The sequence below is a fragment of the Salmo trutta genome, chromosome 34, assembly GCF_901001165.1.
Source record: "Salmo trutta chromosome 34, fSalTru1.1, whole genome shotgun sequence".
NCBI classification, from domain to species: Eukaryota; Metazoa; Chordata; class Actinopteri; order Salmoniformes; family Salmonidae; genus Salmo; species Salmo trutta.
Window position 1 is genome coordinate 8,437,718 of NC_042990.1, and position 16,654 is coordinate 8,454,371.

Sequence of the window (16,654 nt, forward strand, 5' to 3'; positions counted from 1 at the left end):
TTACTTTTGACACTTTATTAATTCAATGGTTTCCTGATGTTCGGATATACACTTTTTTCTCAAATAACTAGCCTAGAGACAGCACTGATAAGCAGAAATATACATGTACAAAACACACTGAGGATGGTGTACAGGTGTAGGATTTTATTTTATCACTCTTGTTTCTGAGAATATTTCTGCACCGCAAATTGCAGATATGTTACATGATTTACATAAATTAATTGAAAACCCACACTAACACACGGTTAATTAACAGTATTGCACTTTTCATGTAGCCTAAATTTGGCCAGGTAACAGCTTAACCACCAATCAAGCAACATTTGATTGAAGGACTAAAGTTCAAATCCTGTTGCTGTAACAATACTGGGAAAATTAAGATCCAACACCTGTAGCCTACTGAGAAGTGAAGAGGTGTGAACTGAATATATCTGACATGTTTTTCATTAGACTCAGTTGGAGATTTGGTTTGTTTTACACCATAACATTTGTTTTACAAATAAAGATGTGAATATCAGCAGTAATCTACTGTAATCCAGTCACAATACAGTTTCTCCTCACTTCTTTTTATCAATGCCAGCAAAAAAATACTTGTTGTTCAGAGACATATTTAAGGAACTTTTGAGTTTCTTAAAGATACTGTTTCACAAGGGGGATTTTGTCTCACATATTCTTCTTTGAGTCTTATTACAGTTAGCATCCAACCAACTCTTGCCGTCTTTAGTACCACCCGGTTCCCCCATTCTAGCACAGTCTTCACCGTCGGGATTTTCTCCTTTCCAGTCATCAGGCTCCTGGTTACCAAACCAGAAGCTATGGAGTGAAGGATGATAATACATAAGAGGTATGATCATAATACGTTTTCATCTAGGGTGATTGTATTATGATATTGATTTAAACATGCATTCAAACCTTGTGCTTAGAGATGAACCATCCACCCATAACCACTCGTTCTCTTTTATACTGTCCGTCAGCCCAATCCAGAACTTCTCTTCAGGCTCCGTAGTTATTTTTGAACCAATTTTCTGATCTAAGAATTTCTTCCCCAGAAACATTGTTTGGAGAATTATGTCAAGATTGATTGTCATTTGTATGTTAGTAGAGGAAAGGAAAAATGTGCATCAAAACAACTGAGAGAATCAATAATAGTCATACCTGCTCCTCTAGGCTCCCTATGATGACAAGGTGTCCCCCCCTGGTGATACACTCATCCCGACTCTGAGCCCAGGTCAGTTCATCAGGGGAGAAGTAATAGCACTTCCCCCCATAATACTCCCAGTCTTTAGCACAGTTTCTAGGTTTAGGATAGTCTTTATTCCCTGTGGAGAGAATGAACAGAACCCATTGTCAGTGCCCCGTACACTACACTGATCTCTATGCCTACCTATAGTCAAATGCCTTTTGTTTTATGTTACTAATGGTGTACAATCCATGTGGATATGAGACATACTGTAGGATTATCTCACAACTATTCAAGTATGCTATATTGTTGCATCAATGAATAAGGAGGGCCTAAAACAAAAATAGACTGCCTCTGAAGTTGACAACTTGATTTGAAGTGGTTTTGAGTTTAACTCAGGATTGCTATCTGAAACAGGTTATCATCTTTGGTCATAATACAACCTACTACATATCAGTAATCACATTCCCTCGTAGTATAATCTCATCTGTGTTTGTAGGGCAAGAGGGGGCAGTTGTCTGCTTTCTCAATTCTTCATTTTGTTGCCAAACTGTTGTGAATAAAGATAATTATGCTTTTTCACAGGTTGAAGTTTATTGCCATGAATCCTGCCCTGAAGGCAGAACTGAGTGATTTCTGCTAGTTGGGCCACACAAAGATTATGAAAACAAAAGTGAGCTGTTTGGTCTTCATTTAAGGTTTGGGCTAGCAGTGTGTTAAAGATTAGTGTTAAGGTTAGGGTTAGGTTTAAAATCTGATTTTATGACTTTGTGGGTGTGCCAGCTGGTGACCATGCTGCAGACCTGCCACCAGGGCAAGATTCATGACAATAAATGCCAACCTGCATCATTTTCACAGCGTGACATAGGAATCCATACTTTTTGGAATTATCCAACACTGAGTGTTTTAGCAATAACAAAAGCTGCAATTTTTTCTAATATTATTTTATAAGGATGAAAATGTCACTGGATTCAATGGAAAGGCTGTATTAGTGGTAGACAATACAATTTAATTGGAGGGTCATATCTGTGTCAACACTCACCTGCACGTTCATTCTCCTGAAGATCTTTGATCTTGACTTGCAGTTCTTGAAGCTCTCTGTTTTTGATCATTAAATCTAGTTGCCAAAAGATAATAGTTCTGACTCATGTTCCCTACATCCAGCTACATGTAAACAACAGTTATATTAGAAAACCGATGTGAACATTTTCTTTGTGTGAACTTAAACTCACCTGATGTAAAAGCTTTTTCCAAACCTGTAAGATTTCGATCGTAAGCCGCTTGCAGAATTTGGAGCTCTGTGTTTTTGGTTGGCAGGTTGCTGTTATCTGATTGCAAAAATACATACATTTTAAATTGTAGGAATCTGACCCCAACATTCTTCTGCATAATAAAGTAATATTAGTTGATTGTGAAAAGTATTAAATAGCTATTCATTTTATTCACCAACATTTTTATACGGGATCTTGTATCAGTTACGTTGTTACAGAAATTAGACAATGACCTGGCATGAAACATTAATCCATTTGAAGCAGTACTGTGGGGATTTTCCAGCTCTTGTGCTAAAAATGTGCCTAGATATTTCTGTATTTTCCTAGCTCTGGACAAGAGCCTCTGAATCTGTCTCCGATATAGAGTCTGCTTTAGACTAGCCACCTCCACTATCTAGGTCACTCACACAGGAACCGAAGTCCAATGACCGTCCCCATCAGAAGAAAACAGAGAGTCACCAGGACCACTTTGACAGGGTCACATCCACCTGCTCTGACCTTTGACCCCTCCTGAGAATCAGAGTCACCAGCTGAGGAGAGATAGAATGAATTAAACTGACCTATAAGACTCGCTACTTCATTTTATTGTATGTTAGACATGAAGAAAACGTACACTGAGGGTGTTTCTCAAAATGCATACTGTGCTCAGAGCACACAAATTGGAACACGGGAGGTTCAGAGTATGATTCCAAATCAAAGTATGCAAAACGGAGCATGGAGGACACTTCTCAAATGCGTACTCCGTTTGTACATACTTTGAAGCATGCATCGATGCAAGCGTCAGAAAGTATACAATGAAATATGACGCAACCACAACATTATTTTAACTGAAGCGAGAGAAAATACACTCCGGCTAAATCATTGAGTCGACAAACAATCCGTAGTGGGCAGAGAGGCGGTCGGGGTGTTGGGCTAAGGCCACAGTAGGGAAGATGGTGGAAATAAGGAAGAAAGAGGAGCATATTATGAATAAACATGGAGTGGGGGATTACACAGGCCTTCTGAAAGATCTGGTGAAGGAGAAGGACAGATAAAAAGGAGAGTGGGCGTCAAGTACAAAAGAGATGGAACTTGAGAGTGAGGAACCTGCGGCGAAGATTGCCCCAAGGCTGATTTTGGCCCAGTGGGGGTGAGATTTTTTATTTAACTAGGCAAGTTCTTATTTACAATGACAGCCTACACCAGCTAAACCCTAACCAGGATGACACTGGGCCAATTGTGCGCCACCCTATGGGACTCCCGATCACAGCCAGTTGTGATACAGCCCGGAATTGAACCAGGGTCTGTAGTGACACCGCTAGCACTGTGATGCAGTCCCTTAGACCTCTGCGCCACTCGGGAGCCCGAAGGGAATGGATCCTTGTTGTTTGGTTGATCCATATGTTGGGTGGAGGAGATGTTGGGGACTGTTGAGTTGGTGAAAGTAACTTGGAATGGACTCATGGATTTATTATGTTTCCTCCCCCCAGAGGGAGAGGGCGCACCGGATTACGAGATTAGGGACAAGAATTGTGCCGTGCTTTGCTCTCCGGAGCAAGGCGCCATTGAAAGGAGTGATAACGAGAGTGGCATTAAGTGTTGGAGGAGCAGTTGAAATGGAAGATTCCCAGATTCTGTCATGCTGAGTTTTGATGCAGAGTCGTTACCAAATAAGGTCAAGGTAGGAAGTGTCAGTTATCACGTGAGAGTTTGTTACGAAAATATTACTGTGTTTTAGCTGTCATGTTTATGGGCATATTGCAGCAGTGTGTAGGAGGGACATGCCCAGATGTGAGAAGTGTGCAGGAGGGCATGAGACGAAGGAATGTGTGGTATCGGTGGAGAAAGTTGTGTGTGTTAATTGTGAGGGTGATCATGGGGATGGAGATCAGAGGTGTCCGGTGAGAGAAAGGCAGATTGAGGTTGCCAGGGTCAGAATAGAACAGAAAGTTAGAGTCCAGGCTCTGTCGCAGCCGGCCACAACCGGGAGGCCCATGGGGCGGCGCACAATTGGCCCAGCATCGTCCGGGTTAGGGAGGGTTTGGCTGGCAGGGATATCCTTGTCTCATCGCGCACTAGCGACTCCTGTGGCGGGCCGGGCGCAGCGCACGCTGACCAGGACGCAAGGTGTACTGTGTTTCCTCCGACACATTGGTGCGGCTGGCTTCCGGGTTGGATGGGCAGTGTGTCAAGAAGCAGTGTAGCTTGGTTGGGTTGTGTTTACGGAGGACGCATGGCTCTCGACCTTCGCCTCTCCCGAGTCCGTACGGGAGTTGCAGCGATGAGACAAGACTCTAACTACTACCAATTGGATACCGCGAAATTGGGGAGGAAAAAGGGGTAAAAAAAAAAAAAATAGAACAGAAAGTGTTGTATGCCTAAGCAGTGAAGAGAGTGGTAGAGTTAGATGGGTACAGTGTGAGGGATCCTGGGAGCATTCCTGTGAGTAGGCGGAGATCAAGAGTGATGGAAAGAATAGGTGCTTCAGTACGGTGGGCTTTTTAGCATTTATAGCCATGGTTGTTAATTGTACTGCAGAAATGAATTGAAAGTCACAGAAAATAGTTGTGGCAGCAGCAGAGAAGTACCTGGGATTGCTCACCTGCTCTTTCTATGACAGACTGACCAGGTGAAAGCTACGATCCCTTATTGATGTCACTTGTTAAATCCACCAATCAGTGTAGGTGAAGGGGAGGTGACAGGTTAAGGTGAAGGATTTTTAAGCCTTGAGACATTTACATTTACATTTAAGTCATTTAGCAGACGCTCTTATCCAGAGCGACTTACAAATTGGTGCATTCACCTTAAGATATCCAGTGGAAAAACCACTTTACAATAGTGCATCTAAATCTTTTTGGGGGGGGGTAGAAGGATTACTTTATCCTATCCCAGGTATTCCTTAAAGAGGTGGGGTTTCAGGTGTCTCCGGAAGGCAGTGATTGACTCCGCTGTCCTGGCGTCGTGAGGGAGCTTGTTCCATATGTGTGCCATTCAGAGGGTGACTGGGCAAGACAAAATATTTAAGTGCCTTTGAACGGGGTATGGTAGTAGGTGCCAGGCGCACCAGTTTGAGTGTATCAAGAACTGCAACACTGCTGGGTTTTTCAAGCTCAACAGTTTCTTGTGTGTATCGAGAATGGCCCACCACCCAAAGGACATCCAGCCAACTTGACACTACATTGGAGTCAACATGGGCCAGCATCCCTGTGGACGTTTTGACACCTTGTAGAGTCCATGTACCGACAAATTGAGGCAGTTCTGATGGCAAAAGGGGGTGCACCTCAATATTAGGAAGGTGTTCCTCATGTTTTGTACACTCAGTGTATGACTCGTAGGAACAAGTTTTTTGACGAAAAAGCTAAACTAGAATCTGTTCTGCATCTTTTAAACCTTTTTTTCACCCATATGTAGGAAAGTTCATTGTTTTGCCTAGCTTGCACTTTGCACTGACTTCATCTGACCCACACAATCCCACGCATATTCACCCACCCACACACGCACCTACCCACACACACATATACACACACGTACCATTAGTGTCGGTAGATGGCTGGTTGCGTCCGGTTCTGGGAATTGAGATTTCAGAGTACGTGGCGTCATTCACTGTGGATGCTGTTGCTGGAATGCAACCATGCAAGTGTGAGCACAAGACAAAACACCTCTCATCACATTGTGTCACACCCTGGCCATAGAGAAGGTTTTATTCTCTATTTTGGTTAGGCTAGGGTGGGCATTCTATGTCCTTTTTCTATGTTTTGTATTTCTTTGTTTTGGCCTGGTATGGCTCTCAATCAGGGACAGCTGTACATCGTTGTCGCTGATTGGGAGCCATACTTAGGTAGCCTGTTTTCCTTTGGGTTTGTGGGTGGTTAATTTCTGTTTTGTATTTCTTACCTGACAGAACTGTTTGGCTGTCGTTATTGGTTTCTTTGTCAGATCAAATAAATACATGATGAGCACTAACCGCTGCGCCTTGGTCTACTCCTTCAGACGGCCGTTACACATTGGCTGTTCCGGAACCAGCATTTTTAACACTCAGTTTATTCGTTTTTGTTTTTAGCACCTTGGTTCTGTTTTCACAAGAATGCGGTATAATTCTGTACAAACTCAAAACAGATCATGAAAAAGGCTGTCGTTTCAAAACTTTAAGCACATTTTCAATTGACTAAGTACAACACACATCACACAGTAACCTTTTCATCAAACCTGATCACTGTTTCATCTAGAAATACCTTTCATATAAAGTCATTGCCTTTACACAATGCAATGCTCACAATACTTTTCATATGATTCTTTTCATTGGTTTAAATACATTTGACCATCACTTAATCCAACTGTGTTTAAAGGTTAACCACTTAATAGTTTGGCAAACCTATGAATTTTAAACTGGTTTGTCCACTATCAATGGATTTTGAGAACTACAAAAATAAAGTGTGTTTGTAAAGTATAAACATCTAAATGACATGTATAATGCATGATAACCATACATAATGACTACTAGTTATTGCTAATTGATTTCAACATGGAGCAGGAAAGACAGCAAGGGAAAGGTGGAAATCAAAGAGCTCGTGGACAATGGGCCTGTTAGAGAAGTGGGCTTGGGCCCCATCAAAGAGGTGGACATCAGAGAGAGGGAGGCAGACGGCAGGGAACTGTTGTGTCTAATGAAATCAGGGTCATCGTCGTTGAACATGTGATAAACAGAGGCCTTACCATGGCAGAGGCTGATAGATTTCACAACTGCAGGCCGAGTATGTTAGAGGGTGATAGTGCTTGATGCTGCTGTGAACCATCACAAATATATATTTGTTGATGAAGTGGGCTTCAACCTGGCCAAATCTCATTGCCATGGGCGGAAACTCATCGTCCAACGTGCAACCCTCCAAGTGCCTGGACAATGTGGGGGAAACTTCTCAATGTACGCAGCTATTTCTGAGGATGGTGTGGCAGGATATAGTACATTACTTGGATCCTACAACGCTGCAGATCTCACTGTTTCTCAATGAAATTGAGCAGGCCTGTCAAGGTGAAGGGGTAACCTATGTCACTGAGTGTGACAATGTCAGGTTCCCCCCTGCAGAGGGGGTTCAGGCATGGTTTTGGGCCCATCCCCAATTCATGGCCCTATACTCTTCTTTGCTCAACCCTATTGAGGAATCTTTTTCAGCATGGAGGTGGAAGCTGGACGATCGCCATCCCTATGAGCGTGCCCTCCATTCTTCTGGCCATGAATGAGGCATTCGACGACATCAATGCAGACCAATGTCAAGCTTGGATTAGCCATGTCAAAAGGTTTTTGCTGCGGTGCATGAATAATGAGGACATTCACTGTGATGTGGATGACAATTTATGGCCAAATGCTCAAGACAGGGTTCATGCAAACTAATGCGTGCTAAACCTTATGTTTTATTTTCATATATTGAATTATTTAGTTCCATTTACATTTGCAATTATATCTGGATTTTTTTTTTTTGCATGAATGATTGTAGAGGATGTCTTCATTGATCACACCTTCTTTGATTACACATTGTATAGACATTAAGGAAATTATAGAATTTCTGTCAATTCTGTTGGGTAATTTAAGTGTATTGCCTAATGTGAAAACTGTAATCTATTGTAATTTACAGTACTGTAGCATTTTACTTTCAGCACTTCTAAGGACGATTTGAAACGCGTGTCTTGCTTTGTTTTCTATTGGATTAACTGGTAGTTAAAATGACTAAATAGAAAATATATTATTATTTTATGGTGATTAAACCAATGTTCTCATTACATTTCACAATAATCAGATTTTGAATCAATGGTTGTGTGGTGAGAGATGTTTACAATCCAAATGAATGCACAATGACAGGTTGAGTGAAAGACTGACTGAGTTACAAGTGTGACCAGTTTAGTTGTACTAAGAGTTGTGAAAATGTACCAGATACTTGTGAAAATTTGACCAAAGCGACAAAGTAAAACTGTAATGTAAAATAATCAGCACAGATCACTGATAAGGCATGAAGCGTACATGAAGTGTTGCATGCAAACCAGCTAACAAATGTGTTTCCTGCAAACCCTTTGAATTGTAGTCTCTAAAATCTCTTTGTGATGCAAGTCATTTTTGTCCTAGCAAACATGTTTTGAAATAGGGTATGAATATGTTTTGTCAAATAAAGTTAGTGTATTATAAATATAATTTTTGAAGGGGCCATCTGGGGATTTTTTGGTAAACTGCTGAGGGATGGGGCTGGAGGAATATAACCTCTCAAGTTCATAGATGGAGCTATGGGAGCAAGGATGGACCACCCATGACCATGAGATAAAAATTATAGTTTTAACCATGATTTGAAGCCATACAGTGTTTGTTTACAATTATTGAATATAAACAATGGCGTAAAACAAGCTTACATTTGCCTGATGGGGTAATACAGTTGAACTAAGCTGATGAGGCGTTTATAAGTAATACTCTTCAAGAATCAACAGCTATATAGCATTCATTTAAAAAACTGATCCTAGATTGCCCCCTAAAGATTATAGATATATATATACTGCTCAAAAAAATAAAGGGAACACTTAAACAACACATCCTAGATCTGAATGAAAGAAATAATCTTATTAAATACTTTTTTCTTTACATAGTTGAATGTGCTGACAACAAAATCACACAAAAATAATCAATGGAAATCCAATTTATCAACCCATGGAGGTCTGGATTTGGAGTCACACTCAAAATTAAAGTGGAAAACCACACTACAGGCTGATCCAACTTTGATGTAATGTCCTTAAAACAAGTCAAAATGAGGCTCAGTAGTGTGTGTGGCCTCCACGTGCCTGTATGACCTCCCTACAACGCCTGGGCATGCTCCTGATGAGGTGGCGGATGGTCTCCTGAGGGATCTCCTCCCAGACCTGGACTAAAGCATCCGCCAACTCCTGGACAGTCTGTGGTGCAATGTGGCGTTGGTGGATGGAGCGAGACATGATGTCCCAGATGTGCTCAATTGGATTCAGGTCTGGGGAACGGGCGGGCCAGTCCATAGCATCAATGTCTTGCTCTTGCAGGAACTGCTGACACACTCCAGCCACATGAGGTCTAGCATTGTCTTGCATTAGGAGGAACCCAGGGCCAACCGCACCAGCATATGGTCTCACAAGGGGTCTGAGGGTCTCATCTCGGTACCTAATGGCAGTCAGGCTACCTCTGGCGAGCACATGGAGGGCTGTGCGGCCCCCCAAAGAAATGCCACCCCACACCATGACTGACCCACCGCCAAACCGGTCATGCTGGAGGATGTTGCTGGCAGCAGAACGTTCTCCACGGCGTCTCCAGACTCTGTCACGTCTGTCACATGCTCAGTGTGAACCTGCTTTCATCTGTGAAGAGCACAGGGCGCCAGTGGCGAATTTGCCAATCTTGGTGTTCTCTGGCAAATGCCAAACGTCCTGCACGGTGTTGGGCTGTAAGCACAACCCCCACCTGTGGACGTCGGGCCCTCATACCACCCTCATGGAGTCTGTTTCTGACCGTTTGAGCAGACACATGCACATTTGTGGCCTGCTGGAGGTCATTTTGCAGGGCTCTGGCAGTGCTTCTCCTGCTCCTCCTTGCACAAAGGCGGAGGTAGCGGTCCTGCTGCTGGGTTGTTGCCCTCCTACGGCCTCCTCCACGTCTCCTGATGTACTGGCCTGTCTCCTGGTAGCGCCTCCATGCTCTGGACACTATGCTGACAGACACAGCAAACCTTCTTGCCATAGCTCGCATTGATGTGCCATCCTGGATGAGCTGCACTACCTGAGCCACTTGTGTGGGTTGTAGACTCCATCTCATGCTACCACTAGAGTGAAAGCACCGCCAGCATTCAAAAGTGACCAAAACATCAGCCAGGAAGCATAGGAACTGAGAACTGGTCTGTGGTCCCCGCCTGCAGAACCACTCCTTTATTGGGGGTGTCTTGCTAATTGCCTATAATTTCCACCTGTTGTCTATTCCATTTGCACAACAGCATGTGAAATTTATTGTCAATCAGTGTTGCTTCCTAAGTGGACAGTTTGATTTCACAGAAGTGTGATTAACTTGGAGTTACATTGTGTTGTTTAAGTGTTCCCTTTATTTTTTGGAGCAGTGTATATATTGCCAGATAGAGGAAGCTTTATGTTGAACATTCTGCACATCCTGAGCATACAGCATGATTATAAAAATAGATTTTAGTTACAGATTTTAGTTTAGTGCTTACCACCATCTTTTCCTTCAGTCCTTTGGTGCTTTTTGAACTTCACATCAGCGTGGACTATTCCTTCAGACATACTCATCTAAACACTTACACCAGACACTTATTACATCAACTTAAATAGACACTTATTTTATATGATGGGGACAGAGGGAGGGACTATGTTGAAAAAAAGAATTGTGCAATGACATGACTTCTCTTTTCTCTCTTTGCAGCATTAATTTTACTAACCAACTAAAATCAGTTATTAATACAAGTACTAATTAATAAGTGGTAGGCATATTGATATTGTAAAGACCTTAACCCAACACGTAGCGACCTTGTATTCCACACTGGAAATCACCAAGCTGCTGAATGGCGTTATTGTTGTAAACCTACCATAACAGCAAGTGGTACACACACACACGCAGACCCACACACACACAGCTGATATAGCTTTCCTGCCTGACACTGAATTGGCTCTAGAACTTCTCATCTATTGTTATATCTCTGGTAGACAATCACACTCCTTTTAAACGCCTTAGAGTTCAAAATAGAACAAATCCTTGGTTCCCTATAGAACTTTCAGATCTCATTATGATGAGAAATCAGGCCTGGGCCAAGGTTCGAAAACTGACTGGCAGTGTTTCAGGCTATTGTGAAATACTGTAGATATACTTCCTCAATGAAGAAAGCTACCTCAAGCTACTTTCTAAGCTCTATCTCAGAGTCTGCTGGTGATCCGTCAACATTTAGGAAAATAGTTAATGCACTGAAGCGTGGAAATTCCTCTCCTTCCCTGCCTAAGCAAGTTGTGTCAGACTTTCTTTAAAGATAAAATAATGGTTAAAAGCCTGGGCAAAAGACTTGCTGGCATGAATGACCAGTTCCTGAAGGAAATTGCAGAACGGCACAAAGTTCTGTAACCAATTTAAGGAAAATAGATTGAAAGGGAAACGTGTAGCTCGCGTCGTGGATAAACTGTATATTGATAACCAGTTGTTCAAAGACAGACTACTCCATGGCTATTTTTTAAAAATTACAAAGTTCTCAGAGGAGGCAAATAAGGAAACACAGAATTGTAGCCCGGTTATGGACTGTAAAAGTACAACAACGAAAAAATTGCTTTTCTATCTTCAAAAATAATGAATTGGACCACAAAAGCACTAATTCAACATGGTGGAGATAAAAACTCAGTAAACAGAAGGAACAGTATGTGTGGATGGATGGTGTGGTGTGTGTTTGTTGGTGTGGCGTTGAGTGAGAAAGGAAATGGTTGCATATCCCAGAACCAATGTATTGCTGTGAGCGGGTGTGTGAGAGAGCTTTCAATGTTGTTCAGATGATGGATATACTTTTATAATGAATTATACATCTTATTTATTGTCCTTTCATTGTGGAACAGCATTTATAAATAAATTATACATCTAATGTATTTATTGTCCCATCATGGGGAACGAAATGTTACAAATAATTTATACATCTCATTTATGATCCTATATTGATGGAACGGTCCACAACCCTATACACCCACCTGAACGACCCAGATACTAAGGAGAAGTCCCCAGATACTAAGGAGAAGTCCCCAGATACTAAGGAGAAGTCCCCAGATACTAAGGAGAAGTCCCCAGATACTAAGGAGAGTCCCCATCTGTTTTATGGGCCTGCTGTAAGCGGCCTGTATGCAGACAAAATGCGGTCAGAGACCTAGAGCAGCAACGCCCCCTCAAGATTCTGAGCCTGCCTGGTCCTGCAAAGCCAAAGCCCCCTGAAGGGAGAGGATAATATAAAAGGAAATTCTCAAACCTGCTAATGAGAACCTTGACGACCTTGTACCTAGCCGGTGGGGGATTCCGGTGGGGTGACCCACCCAGGCAGTGGCAGTGCTGGCAACACTAGCTGCAGTAACCCATGGGGGGAGGCGGTCACACTCGGACATTCAGAGAGGGGTATATTATTGTGGCCATGGTGGCACACAATCAATATTCTGACTGCACAGAGATGCTTGGGAATATGGTCAATACCATCATCTAGAACGTGACAATGGTTAATAAAACCCATCGTTTTTTCACAGTTTCGCAGGCCTTCTCATACAGCTGCAACTGTATATGCAGTCGTAAATCAAGACCTTTCTTGAGTTGGGCTCTGGGATGGTGCAACTGTTGAGAATGTGAGTCTATGGTTGTTGTGGGGGGAAGGGGTTGAGTGTGTATGAGTGTGTGTATCCCACAACGGTTGCGAGGGAGTAAAGATGTTAGGGACGATATAGGATTACAGGATGATCCACAATAATTGTTAGCTAATATAATAATTGCTTGCCATAATGTAATTTTGGTAATGGCAAGAGGTAAAAATCCTTTGCATAAATTGCCTATATTACTACAAATATGAATAGCTAATTATGGAAAATAAGATAAACAGGATTTAAAATATGGCTACATATAATACGAGGTGAGGGCGATGGAAATGCATTTCGCGGTTGATCTGCTTCTGTTCTGTGGGGAGCACACAGTGCCATTTTCAAAGGATGGATCCAGGTCTATCCGGGGCTATGGGATCTGGGGAGTCGGGGGTGTTCTGCCGGGCATTGGGATGACAAACCAACTCAGGATGAGGAGGGCTTTTAGCAGGTGGAATAGTGGGGACCAATAGGAGGTTTACTTAGTAGTTATGCAAATATCATGGTGAATTTCAAACACAGATTCAACCACAAAGACCAGGGAGGTTTTCCAATGCCTTGGAAAGAAGGGCACCTATTGGTAGATGGGTAAAAACAATAACAGAAGCAGACAATGAATATCCCATTGAGCATGGTTAAGTTATTATTACACTTTGGATGGTGTAGCAATACACCCAGTCACTACAAAGATACAGGCGCCCTTCCTAACTCAGTTGCCGGAGAGGAAGGAAACTGCTTAAGGATTTCACTATGGGCCCAATTGTGACTTTAAAACAGTTACAGAGTTTAATGGCTGTGATAGGAGAAAACTGGAGCTGGATCCACAAGATACAAGGCAGGGCTTAACGTGACCACGTCCTCGAGTAGAGTACGGCCATAAGGTACTCCCGTTACTCCTATGATGAATTGCCTACTTTTCTCATAATCTGACAACGGCAGTATTCTTTTTTTTTTAAAATCATTTCATAAACATTTTGGATATGCTTGGTTGGTCATTTTTTATCAACTTCTATGTTGATTAAGAAGACAATCTACATCATACCTAAAAACACTTTCATTATAAACGTAAACATTTTAGTATGAACAGAGACTGTTGCATGGAATGCACGTCATGATTAACAGCCAATGAGACGATTTCAACTGTATACACAACTTACAGTTGAAGTCGGAAGTTAACATACACCTTTGCCAAATACATTTAAACTCAGTTTCACAAATCCTGACATTTAATCAGAGTAAAAATTCCCTGTCTTAGGTCAGTTAGGATCACCATTTTATTTTAAAAATGTGAAATGACAGAATAATAGTAGAGAGAATTATTTATTTCAGCTTTTATTTCTTTCATCACATTCCCAGTGGGTCAGAAGTTTACATACACTCAATTAGTATTTGGTAGCATTGCCTTTCAATTAACTTGGGTCAAAACGTTTTGGGTAGCCTTCCACAAGCTTCCCACAATAAGTTGGGTGAATTTTGGCCCATTTGTCCTGACAGAGCTGGTGTAACTGACTCAGGTTTGTAGGCCTTCTTGCTCACACACGCTTTTTCAGTTCTGCCCACAAATGTTTTATAGAATTGAGGTCAGGGCTTTGTGATGGCCACTCCAATAGCTTGACTTTGTTGTCCTTAAGCCATTTTGCCACAACTTTGGAAGTATGCTTGGGGTCATTGTCCATTTGGAAGACCCATTTGCAACCAAGCTTTAAATTCCTGACTGATGTCTTGAGATGTTGTTTCAATATATCCACATAATTTTCCTTCCTCATGGTGCCATCTATTTTGTGAAGTGCACCAGTCAAAGCACCCCCACAACATGATGCTGCCACCCCAGTGCTTCACGGTTGGGATGAGGTTCTTTGGCTTGCAAGCCTCCCCCTTTTTCCTCCAAACATAATGATGGCCATTATGGCCAAACAGTTCTATTTTTGTTTCATCAGACCAGAGGACATTTCTCCAAAAAGTACGATCATTGTCCCGATGTGCAGTTGCAAACCGTAGTCTGGCTTTTTTATGGCGGTTTTAGAGAAGTGGCTTCTTCCTTGCTGAGCGGCCTTTCAGGTTATGTCGATATAGGACTCATTTTACTGTGGATATAGATACTTTTGTACCCGTTTCCTCTAGCGTCTTCACAAGGTCCTTTGCTGTTGTTCTGGGATTGATTTGCACTTTTCGCACCAAAGTACGTTCATCTCTAGGAGACAGAACGCGTCTCCTTCCTGAGCGTTATGACGGCTGAGTGGTCCCATGGTGTTTGTACTTGCATACGATTGTTTGTACAAATGAACGAGGTACCTTCAGGCGTTTGGAAATTGCTCCCAAAGATGAACCAGACTTGTGGAGGTCTACAATTTTTTTTGTGAGGTCTTGGCTGATTTCTTTAGATTTTCCTATGATGTCAAGCAAAGAGGCACTGAGTTTGAAGGTAGGCCTTGAAATACATCCACAGGTGCACCTCCAATTGACTCAAATGATGTCAATTAGCCTATCAGAAGCTTCTAAAGCCATGACATCATTTTCTGGAATTTTCCAAGCTGTTTAAAGGCACAGTCAACTTAGTGTATGTAAACTTCTGACCCACTGGAATTGTGAGACAGGGAATTATAAGTGAAATAATCTGTCTGTAAACAATTGTTGAAAAGTAGATGTCCTAACCGACTTGCCAAAACTATAGTTTGTTAACAAGAAATTTGAGGAGTGGTTGAAAAACACGTTTTCATGACTCCTACCTAAGTGTATGTAAACTTCTGACTTCAACTGTACATTTCCAACATACTTTACTTGACATGTCTGTCATGAAACATGAGTCAGTATAAAAACACATCAGTCAGCTTGCTAATCAATCAAAATCAGCTGCAATTAACCTGAGTGTCAACAGGCACTATTACGCTATTGGCCAATGTAACTCATCCCCATTCAAATACATGATTATTGATGACTAGAACTATGGTTTCCATAGCTACCCTTCACAAAGTGAAGCCTTGCTCTGTGGAGGTAGTCATCCTGGTTGACCTGTTTAAAGCGTTCTGGTTGAACACTAATGTATAACACTCCACAGTTTAACACTGTACAGTTACACTGTATACAGTAACTACTATTTAACTGGCCAATGGGGGAGCTGGCAAGTGAGACTACAATGATGATGGCTGGATTAGTCTCCATGGGAGAATGATCAGACATGCTCGTAGCACTGGTAGTAGTGGAGGGGGATGGAGCGATGGAGATTGCCAATGTAAGGACGAGAGGGGAACGAGAGAGAGTAGGTAGCTAAATGTTGAGAGTAGTTCTTACAGTGAGGGAAAAAAGTATCTGATGCCCTGCTGATTTTGTCCGTTTGCCCACTGACAAAGAAATGATCTGTCTACAATTTTAATAGTAGGTTTATTTGAACAGTGAGAGACAGAATAACAAAAAAAAAATCCTGAAAAACAAGTCAAAAATGTTATAAAATGATTTGCATTTTAATGAGGGAAATAAGTATTTGACCACTCTGCAAAACATGAATTAGTACTTGGTGGCAAAACCCTTGTTGGCAATCACAGGTCAGACGTTTCTTGTAGTTGGCCACCAGGGCTGCACACATCTCAGGAGGGATTTTGCCCCACTCCTCTTTGCAGATTTTCTCCAAGTCATTAAGGTTTCGAGGCTGACAGGTTTCGAACCTTCAGCTCCCTCCACAGATTTTCTATGGGATTAAGGTCTGGAGACTGGCTAGGCCACTCCAGGACCTTAATGTGCTTCATCTTGAGCCACTCCTTTGTTGCCTTGGCTGTGTGTTTTGGGTCATTGTCATGCTGGAATACCCATCCACGACCCATTTTCAATGCCCTGGCTGAGGGAAGGAGGTTCTCACCCAAGATTT

The 16,654-nt window shown here is 42.1% G+C and overlaps 1 protein-coding gene across 4 annotated transcripts; it reads right to left on the reverse strand.

Moving 5' to 3' along the window:
- On the reverse strand, positions 1-10,982 carry LOC115173462 (C-type lectin domain family 4 member F). 4 transcript variants are annotated; one of them, XM_029731538.1, is made up of 8 exons: positions 10,644-10,982; positions 5,959-6,039; positions 2,856-2,978; positions 2,410-2,505; positions 2,220-2,294; positions 1,153-1,316; positions 910-1,037; positions 1-810 (listed from the first exon to the last, which is right to left on the reverse strand). In XM_029731538.1, the coding sequence occupies exons 1-8, from the start codon at positions 10,717-10,719 to the stop codon at positions 642-644; spliced, it is 912 nt and encodes a 303-aa protein (XP_029587398.1). In that variant the 5' UTR covers positions 10,720-10,982; the 3' UTR covers positions 1-641. The 4 variants fall into 4 exon arrangements, with proteins under 4 accessions (XP_029587398.1, XP_029587399.1, XP_029587397.1 ...); XM_029731539.1 differs by having other exon boundaries at positions 2,434-2,505; positions 5,959-6,045; positions 10,644-10,980; XM_029731537.1 differs by having other exon boundaries at positions 5,959-6,045; positions 10,644-10,980.
- Between the last annotated feature and the right edge of the window lie 5,672 nt (positions 10,983-16,654).